The sequence below is a fragment of the Electrophorus electricus genome, chromosome 19 (assembly GCF_041902795.1).
Source record: "Electrophorus electricus isolate QZ-2024a chromosome 19, ASM4190279v1, whole genome shotgun sequence".
Taxonomy (NCBI): Eukaryota; Metazoa; Chordata; class Actinopteri; order Gymnotiformes; family Gymnotidae; genus Electrophorus; species Electrophorus electricus.
In genome coordinates this window covers 15459766-15469914 of record NC_137515.1, presented here as the reverse complement: position 1 = coordinate 15469914, position 10149 = coordinate 15459766, and the positions used below count along the sequence as shown (strand labels likewise).

General features: G+C 40.6%; 1 protein-coding gene across 5 annotated transcripts; it reads right to left on the bottom strand.

Moving 5' to 3' along the window:
• Positions 1-121: 121 nt before the first annotated feature.
• Positions 122-5286, bottom strand: ccdc83 (coiled-coil domain containing 83). 5 transcript variants are annotated; one of them, XM_081702007.1, is made up of 11 exons: positions 4226-5279; positions 3882-4077; positions 3517-3601; positions 3194-3362; positions 2747-2914; positions 2419-2510; positions 2273-2341; positions 2043-2164; positions 1673-1752; positions 837-1000; positions 122-497 (listed from the first exon to the last, which is right to left on the bottom strand). In XM_081702007.1, exons 2-11 carry the CDS (start codon positions 3950-3952, stop codon positions 321-323), a joined length of 1197 nt encoding a protein of 398 aa, XP_081558133.1. In that variant the 5' UTR covers positions 3953-4077; positions 4226-5279; the 3' UTR covers positions 122-320. The 5 variants fall into 5 exon arrangements, with proteins under 5 accessions (XP_081558133.1, XP_035391738.2, XP_081558132.1 ...); XM_035535845.2 differs by having other exon boundaries at positions 837-1003; positions 4226-5277; XM_081702006.1 differs by having other exon boundaries at positions 837-1003; positions 3882-3971; positions 4226-5277.
• Positions 5287-10149: the final 4863 nt, after the last annotated feature.

The window sequence follows — 10149 nt, the reverse complement described above, 5'->3', positions numbered from 1 at the left end:
CGTCTCTTAACATGCGCTCAACTTCCGGGACTGTAGGAGGATGCTCAAGATGAGCGATATTGAGGGGAGCCAAGTGGCGGCACTCACCTGGGTCTGCCTATAATAAGAGAATTCTTTAAAATGGGGTGCGGTTATTTTAATATTAAAATTTTAAAAGAAAGAAAGCAATTTTATCTTGGAAAGGAGCCACATAGGTTTTAGCCTTAACAGGCCAAAAAAAACCTTAAATTAATTTAAAAATACTTCATATGATTGTCACCCTTATACGAGCTGATTAGCCTGCACTTTCAACTACAAGTTTGTGTTTATGCCTCGTGTCCTCAGTGGAACTTGTTGCGGATGCTACGCGTGGTGAGGGCCCAATCCTGCATCTCCAAAAAGTCGAGGGGCACCGATGTGCCCAAACCCTCAGGGTCAGAGGGCATAGGGTACAGAGTCATAGCCTGGCCCTTCACAGTCAACAGCTTCTGCTCCAAAGGGCCCAGGTGTAGTAGTTCCTACACACACACACACACACACACACACACACACACAAAGGCGCTCACTTTGCAGGCTGGCCACAGAGACAAAGAGAGGACCTGTTACTGGGTGATGCTAGGCCCATCTGTAGCGCAGCCACTGCCAGGGAGCAGGAAGTGAGTTTCCACAGTTCTCTCAGCTGCACACTACTCTAGGTCCTCATCAAACATTCGTACTGCCTTAATACATCTTGTCTCTTTAGGCATATTTACTACATAAAGGTAAGGAATTACAACCAGTGATTCTGTTCCATTTTTCTAGTTCTTCAGTGGTCTTTACAGAAAGCCCTGTGTGTTCATAAAGACTTAAGATCTCACCCTGTGGTCACTCCGGCTGCCAAGGGGGAACATGGCGAGGTCGCAGGGAGGGGCGGAGGGCTCGCAGCTGGGCGTCAGTTCCTCTTGTTCCAACACCCCAGCCCAGCCTGCTTCCACAGCGTCCGTTGGGGAGTCGTGCGCCAGCCAGGGTCTGCTCTCTGGCTCTGCTAAAAATGCAGGTCACTAGTTGGAGAAAGTTGAGGAGCTGATGCTGAGTGGCCTTTAACTAATAAAGCCAAGGGCTCCTGATGGGTGATCTTGACTGCTGAGTGCAGAGGAAAGAATTAATCTGCTCAGATATATTAATATATTGCTTACATATTACTTACTATCACAGCCTTGAGCAGTCTACAGTAGATATACTAGGCAAAAATAGCTGTTGAACAAGAGAAATTTCTCCTGGAGTTGCTCCGTACGCAAACTCTCCAATATCCTGTGTTTCCATTGTGTTCTGTGTCTGTATATTGACCCATGAATCTGCATTTTTATAAGAGTGATTAATAATTTAAAGGTAGACCTGAATAAAACTGAGCACTGTTATAGTGTATGATTCTGAGTAAAAAAACAAAAAACAAAACAAAACTAGTTTTAAAGTATAACACTGAAATCTAGCAGTTGAGAGTGTATGAGCCAGAGCAGTTACATAGCTTTATGACTAACACTTGCATATAAGAGTTTTAAACTCACTAGTTTCTAATCTGCACTTGTCCAAAACCCTAGATGGAGGACTTTTATGCTGAAGTTCAAACCCTTGCCTAACTACCACTCTTGGAGTGCCCTCTTGTGGTCCTAGAAGTGCATTTCTGGACAGAAATGGGTGAGGTCAGATGGATCACCTGTTGACTCTGAGCGTGTGCGTTTCTGCATTGGCTGTTCAACCTTGCCCAAGTCTGCAGCCTGTGTGATGAATACATTTCTGCAACAGAAAGGGTAAGAATTATAAGGATTACAATTTAGTTCAGTCTTCAGCAGTGGTTCTCAACTTTAGCCTACAATTTTTATTTTTGTGTGAAGAAAGCGCATTGTGCCCTGGGAATCAATGCCCCACACCAAAGGTGCCCAGTTTCCCTCCAACACCAATCTAATAGTAACAATCCAGTTTATCCATTAGTAGTATATTACAGCCCAATTTGTTGGAACTAAACTATATAACTATATAAACCAAATAACAAATTGCTAAACTTCCACCACTGGGGTCAGTAATACCTTGAGATCCACAAACGACTTAGACGCTGCTCAACCAGTTGGTTCATGTGCTTCAAGTTCTTCTTCTCCAAGTTCCTCACAGCTGCCTCCAGTATAGAGACTTCTTTACGGTAGATGGCAGTCTGCCATGGGACAACGATACATGCACACACTTGAGTAATAAACTTATCTGCATCAGTATGCCAATCAAAATGCAGGCATTCTGAAAATGAACGTATGGGTGCCTGTACCTCTCTCTTAAGCCAGTCGTTCTCCATCATCTCATGGCGACTAGCTTTGTCGAGTTGTTTTATCACCCTCTGAAAGAATGCAAGATTGTGATAATACACAGGCCCTACTTCACATGCGGGAGAGATATTTGGTGATAGGTTTACACCTCTGTAGCCAGCTGCTTCTGTTCATCAATCATCTGAGATTTCTTCTTGTCGATTTCATTGAAGGTTGCATCACGGGAATACTGAATACTTTCTGTGGTGAACAGTTACATCAGCCAACAGTACTACTTAAAGTACTGAGCTTATCATTCTTTTCTGTTAAATTTTACCCGGTATAAAATGATCGATAGGACTCAGTGGTTTGTAGAGTGGTTGTGATTGTGAAACGTCGCAGTGATATTTGTGTTGCAGTGTGCCTGAGATGTGTGTACACCGTCTCCAAAAGAAATGAGATGGGTCTAAATGTAGAGGGTTTGTAATGTGGCGTACCTGACCTCTCCTGAAAGTCTTTCTGCGTGGTGGTGAGCACTGACTGCAGGCCCTGGATATGTCGCTGATGTTCCACACTCCCGATGGTCTTGTACTCCAGCAAGGCCTGCCTCTGTATCTGCAGCCTCCTCACCTGTGTCTCCAGGCTTGTCAGCTGACCGTTCAGTTCTCTCGCACACGTATGAAACATCAGTGAAACGCTCCATTTCTCACTCTCACGCACACAAAAATATCAACAGAGTGAAGAAGCTTCACCTCTCTGCCTCTCTTGCACACGCGCATGCACACCTGCTGTGTGTGCAGCTGAACTGCTGCCTAACGTGTTCACATGTGCATCTGCACATCCTGTGTGCTCCCTAGGTTGTGTGTTCTGTGTGCACACGTCTGTGGGTCGGCTGCCAGACAAGCTGACGAGTGGTACGTCGTACAGGGGCCTGCCTCGCGTACCTGCCAGATCTTCCTCTCGGTGGTGCCTGAGCGCTACGTTGCGCCGCAGAGCTTGCTCCACCTGCTCCTTGTTCGCCCTCTCGCTCTGATCCAGCTTCCTCTCCTGCTCTTTTGCCTGCTTACGCAGCGTGCGGATGTGACTGTGCTGCTCCTCTCTCAGGTGATCCCTCTGAGACATATCGCTGGCATCAGCACTCAGTTTTTGGATCAAATTTTATTTTAAAAAATGCAGGTGCCTTGGACAATGTTAGGGGAAGAGCTTGAAGACATGGTCTTCACACTACAGCTGTTTGCACGTTTTGAATATTTGACAGAGGTATTACCAGTTCAATGAGTTTTTTGTTCTTGGCTTCTAGAAGACTTGTTTCATTCCTGAATTCTTGAATCTCTTTTTTTTTAACCTGGATTCTGTGTGAGACACAGCAGAAATAACCATACCTAAGCTAGCATACTTCAAGTTTTGAAACCATAAAAAAACGATTACCCTGCTTGAAGTCAATCTTGAATTACAGCATGTAGCTGATGCGTTTATCCAAAGTGACTTACAATTATGACTGAGTACAACTTGAGCAATTGAGGGTTAATGGCGTTGCTCAGTGGCAACGGTGGGGCACGAACCAGAAGCCTTCCGATTACAAGTCATGTACCTTAATCACTGCCCATATTTAACCGTCTACATTTAACTTACTGGAATTGGATGAACGCCTCCGACAGAGTAGTTTTGCTTTCATCATTCTTCTGCCCAGCTCCCAGAGCCATGTGTCCGTCTTCTAGCAGGCTAAGGACATACGTTTATACACTACACATGAACAGCTAATGCTGCCAAAGCGTAGCTCTTATGGTTACAACTCAGCAAGACTTTTTCACGTAAAATATGCAGTCCCCTAAAAAAATATATATATATATATATATATATATATATATATATATATATATATATATATATATATATATATATATATATATATATATACACACGTCAGACAGCAGTTAACTCCATCTTTGCGATAAAACCTCGGCTGGTCCGCTCACCTGCACGAGGATGAATCGTTGTTTTGTACCACCTAAGCGCGTGTACTCGCCGTCATGGAAACCACTGTGGATTTTCTTCCGCATGAGTCCATAGGGGGAGCCCTGCTGAAGTAGAAGCCACAGCCCCGCTAATATGGGTAAAGCTCTATGGTAGAAAACGTTTAGCATACACAAAACAAGATCTCCCCCAAAACTACCTGGCTGGGTTACCCCGAGCATTAGTAGTTTATGAAGATAAATGCATGAGCTGAAATTTCAGATGGATTTTGAAGGTAGTAGGTAGAGACGCTAGGGAAAACCATTTTTGTTGAACCCATAATGATTTAATTGTCTGGCTTTATGGCAAATTGAGCAATTGTGCACAATAAAAAGCCTAATTCCAGAGGGATTTTGGAACACTTATAAAGGCCAGACAAATAACAAGACAGAACAGGTCTTTCCCTGTAAAGAGAACTTGGTTATAATGGAAAGCGACAGCCAGATATGCAAGATAGATTGACAGCACGGACGTCCTATCTCAGCCTGGCCTTCTAGTCTGTATACCTGGCCTCCAAAACAGGAGTCCAGTAATTGAACATTTTCCTAAAACCCACATGTTCTTCAATAGAAAATGGTTTTCTGTCCTTCACAATCATGTCCAGTACTACCTTTTTGCTTTCTGGACATTGTGATAAAGAAAATGTTATGATAAACGAATCATGTAATATAATAATATCATTTAAAAAAAAAAAAAAGAAAGAAAAGGTCACAACCTGGATTTAACTAAGCAAATAGGTAAGAGCCTCCCATTGGAAAATTACTGTATTTGTGATTGTTTCAGCTGGCATTTCAGCTGGTAGCTTCTCATTTGTTAAACAACCATGTCAAAAGACACATCCTGTGGTCATGGAAAAGGTGTCAAATTATTGGCATGCATTAAGCAGAGAAAACATCTAAGGAGATTGCTGAAACTACTAAAATCGGGTTAAGAACTGTCCAACGTATTATTAAAAAGTGGAAGGACAGTAGGGAAACATCTTTGAAGAAGGAATGTGGTCAGAAAAAAATCTTGGATGGTCGTGATTGGCGATCACTTAAACATGTGGTGAAATCAAATCATAGAAAACCAACAGTAGAACTCAGAGATATGTTTAATAGTGAAAGTAAGAGCATTTCCACACATACAATGTGAAGGGAACTCAAGGGATTGGGACTAAACAGCTGTGTAGCCTTAAGAAAACCACTTGTCAGTGAGGCTAACCGGCAAAAACGGCTTCAATTTGCTAGGGAGCATAAAGATTGGACTCTGGAGCAATGGAAGAAGGTCATGTGGTCTGATGAGTCCAGATTTACCCTGTTCCAGAGTGATGGGCGCATCAAGGTAAGAAAAGAGGCGGCTGAAGTGATGCACCCATCATGCCTAGTGCCTACCGTACAAGCCTGTGGGGGCAGTGCTATGATCTGGGGTTGCTGCAGTTGGTCATTGCACTTTTGGAGGTGAAAGGAATATTACCATGGCAACAACAAACATATATAAATAAATGTTGTTTGTTTGTCACTCATCTGTTTGTTTGTCATTCTTCAGACATCAACAGCATCATCTAACATCCATGCTCAAAGTATTTTGAGAGAGCTTGCTGTCTGTTTATAGATTCTTATTCTCTATGTAATGGATGAATCACTGATAGAGCACTGTTCCATGTTGTGTTTTGTAAATTGAATAGGTTTATACAATCAAAATTATTTTAGTCCACTTTAGCACATTATAAGAAAAAAAAAACACCATTCCTATAACATTACTTCCTAATCTTTTAAAATAACTAGGCTGATGAAACAGCTTTCTCTTATTGTTCCTAAACTTTGGAATAGTAGTCCTGAAAGTATTTGGAGTGCAAGCTCTATTTGTGTTTAATACAGATTAAAGAGTTGTTTGTTTAGCTTGGCCTATTTGTTCAGCTTGCTTAGCCTGTTTAATTTAAATTCTGTTTGTATTAATTTCATTTTTACATTTATATTTCATGATTTGTATCAGTTTTATTTGATTCATGTCTTATTGCTGAATACTGTTTGTTCATTTCTGTGTAAAGCACCTTGCGCATTTGGACTCTATAAGGAATGTGCTATATAAGTAAGAATCATTTTAAATGAATATTGTTATTATAAGGTTTTTGAGCACAGTAGTGCAAAGGCCTTACTTTTCCCTGTCGGTATCAGAAAGTTCCTTCTCTTTCTCCATTTGTCCTGGTCCAAGTTTTCTTAGGATTCTCCTAGAATTATTTGTTCTGAAAAGGCAAGGTGAAGTCAAACACATAAATCATTTTTACAGTTTGGCAGACGGACAGATTTGTAGTCGAGCATTCTGGCATGTAAGAAGGCAGGCTTGAGGATCAGCAGGCAGACAGTTATACATGTGAATGACAGTCAGTTTAGAAAGACTGTCAATATGCAGAAAAATACTCATGAAGGACAGAAAACAGGCAAGTAAGCAATCAGAATGGCATCACACCTATACAGGCAAATTGCAACAGGCAAGCAGTTGGGTATGCGTATCCCTAATCCATTAGTTCCAAAGGCTAAATCTTATAAACCATTGTATTAATGGCTAATAATTAGGTCATAAGTAACTTAAAAATCATTAAACAATCATAGCACGTACACAAAAAGAGAAGCAGGAATGTGTCAACCTGTAGAATGTCATGGTGGTTATATGGAAGTAACTTATTTGCTAACAAATATCTGACCAGATGTAACAATGACTGATGGAGAAGGTAAACTAAGCTAAGTGAACAGGAAGATGTCTGGTTTAGCAGTATAGGTGAATGTGAGCTAACTAGCCCATAGGGCAAGCAACAGCTCAGTTGCCCTTTTTATGCATGTGCATGTGCATATATTGCTTGTTAGTTACTTTTAAGGTGTTTATGACCTAATTAATAGCCATTAACAAGCTACTGTTTACCTGTAGACTTTTATGATGGAACTCATAATGCAAAAAGTATACCTCGCTGATGACAGGGTAGCAAGAAAGTCTCCAGGAAACACTAATGTCTGCTGACAGCCCTATGTTTGCTTTGTTAGTTATGTTACTTTATTCAAAACATGAGGCTTTGTCATGATTTTAATTGTACTAGTCAATGCAAAATGATCACTGTTACCTTTGATGGTGATGCTGTTACCATCAATAAATGGAGCTCTCTTTCACTGCTTCAAGGAGCAATAAGTCACTTTATTTTCCAACGATTCTTCATCCCATCATAAAAATGCCATTATACATACACAGAAATAAGGTAGTACTTCTAGCTGCCTGGTTTTCGTGTAGATATAATGGCATGTTTATGATGTTGGGTTATAATTGCTGGTTTAATCTAAACTGTAGTTAAGGTTAGGCTGCTTTTATTATTCAGGGAGCAACAACAAAAAAAATCATGGTTTTCTAAGATGTTCTGCTATCACCTTCCACAGCCTTTTTGTAAAAGTGTGCTTTAGCAGCAAATGGTGCGACGGTTAAGTGTCGTGAAGTGCATCCCTGACGGCTGTGCTGTGATTTCGGCTCTATATACAGTGTTACAGAAATCTTTATTTATTTATTTATTTATTTATTTATTGTCAAAACGATCAAATTAAATTGCTTGTATTAAAACAAAGGAGGAGCGTACAATGCAGATTCGTGTTGGATTATTTACGTCTGGGTCAGCAGCTGTACGGACTAAATGTGCTATTCCGTGTCTCCACTGCCAAAGTAGACGTAGAGAGAGGGGTACTACAGTGGACTGACACTCTTCTATGCAAAGTAGCTGGCTGTCTGTCCATAAGGTCGCTGAATATGTCGCTATTCCTTTTTTTGGAGAAATAAAGTCGCTAAGTTGTCAACTTTGTCTCCAATTCCCCGCGCATAGGCAGGTTACACGCACCTGCGCAGCATACGTAGCACATCGAAATAATCGCCGAGTGTGTGCAAATGAGAAAGGGAGATGATGATGAGGTTGGTTATAAAGCAAAATCATATTACTCAGCTTGGACCTTTTAAAACAGCAACATTTGAACAGCGCCAAAAGTGTATCGCTTATGCCCGACGTACACGCTTCATATGAGCAAATAGATGGAACTGGAAAGCATTCTGTTCTAAATAAAACTACAGTAGACAGACCGTTCATCCTAAAATCCGAATAGCCCTAGATATAGTAGCTAAGCGTGTATTTAGACAGACGGCACAGTGCCAAAACACATACAATTAGATGGAAAGATTATCCTACTACGATTACAAAATGATCTGATTCAACCGTACCTTCAGTAGTAATCCGCCACCCACGGTTAGGTTTGATTCACTCCATTATATCCCAATTATAGAACTGCTTAAGTGTGTCAAGTGAAATTACATGTACAGTTGTGTTCAAAAATAATGGCAGCGTGTTTTAAAAACTGAGTAAACTTCAAAATTCTTATAATAGCTTTTATTTTCATAAACAGAAATTCATTAAGAACACTGCGCATTCTATTCCAAATCAAAACATAAATTAATCAAAAAGAAAATGGAATATTAGGATGTTCAAAAAATAAGTGACTGCATTTTTCTTTGCAAACTCAAACATTTACTGTATGAACTGAAAAATGCGTGAATATTGATCTTTCCTGTAAATCACTAAACTAATATTTAGTATAACCACTGTTTCTGAGAACTGCTTCACATCTGTGTTGTATGGAGTATGGACCAACTTCAGCCACCTGCGAACAGGCATTCCAGCCCAGGACGACTGGACTACATTCCACAATTCCTCTGCATTTTAAAAATTTTGTTTTATTTATTTGCCTCAGAAATAACATTTTTGATGTCTTCCTACAAGTTTTCTTCTGGATTAAGGTCCAGAGATAGGGCTGGCCACTCCATAACATTAATGTTGTTGGTCTGGAACCAAGATGTTGCACGCTTACTGGTGTGTTTGGGGTCAATGACTTGTTGAAACACCCATTTCTGGGGCATTTCCTCTTTGGCTTGAGGCAACATGACCTCTTTAAGTATTTTAATGTATTTAAACTGATCCATGATCCCTGGTATGCAGTAAATAGGCCCAACATCATAGTATGACAAACATCCCCATATCATGATGCTTGCACCACCATGCTTCACTGTCTTCAGTGTACTATGGCTTGAATTCATTGTTTGGGGTTGTCTGACAAACTGTCTGCAGCCCCTAAACCCAAAAAGAACAATCTTGCTTTAATCAGTCCCCAAAATGTTGTGTCATTTCTCTTTAGGCCAGTCAATGTGTTCTTTGGCAAATTGTAACCTCTTCAGCATGTAGTTTTTGCAGCAATGGGACTTTGCGGGGGCTTCCTGCCGATAGCTTGGCTTCACATAGGTGTCCTCTGATCGTTACAGTATTCACAGGTGACTTTAGACCTTCTTTGATCTCTGTGGAGCTGATCATTGGCTAAGTCTTCGTCATTTTGGCTATTCTTCGATCCATTTGAATGGTTGTTTTCCTTTTTCTTCCACATCTTTCTGGTTTTGGTTGCCATTTTAAAGCATTTGAGATCATTGTAGCTGAGCAGCCTATCATTTTGTGTACTTCTTTATGTTTTCCCCTCTCCAATCAACTGTTTAATCAAAGTATGCTGTTCTGGAACAATGTCTGGAATGACCCATTTTACTATTTTAAAGTGAAATGCACTATAACCAGGTTGCACAACATTTGCTGCTTTCATCCTGTAATAGGGGCCACCTGTTTGACACCTGTTTTTTCACAGAATGAATGACCTCACTAATTTAATTTCACACTGCTATTATTTTTGAACAGGCCCCTTTTAGTTAATTATTCAATTACACAGAAGCAGCAGCATGCATGTCATGACTGTTTGGTCTGTTGGTTTTTTATTACTCTGCTACACCTACTAGTAAGTCTTTTGCAAATACAGTGATTGATCTGGTTAGTGATGTTGGGACTGCTAAT

Coding starts and splice junctions, on each gene's coding strand:
- ccdc83 (XM_035535845.2), bottom strand. CDS start 3,952: ATGGCTCTGGGAGCTGGGCAGAAGAATGATGAAAGCAAAACTACTCTG. Junction 2,342..2,418: donor AGAAGCAGCTGGCTACAGAG/GTGTAAACCTAT, acceptor GCATTCTTTCAG/AGGGTGATAAAACAACTCGA. Junction 1,753..2,042: donor AGTCGTTTGTGGATCTCAAG/GTATTACTGACC, acceptor TTTCTGTTGCAG/AAATGTATTCATCACACAGG.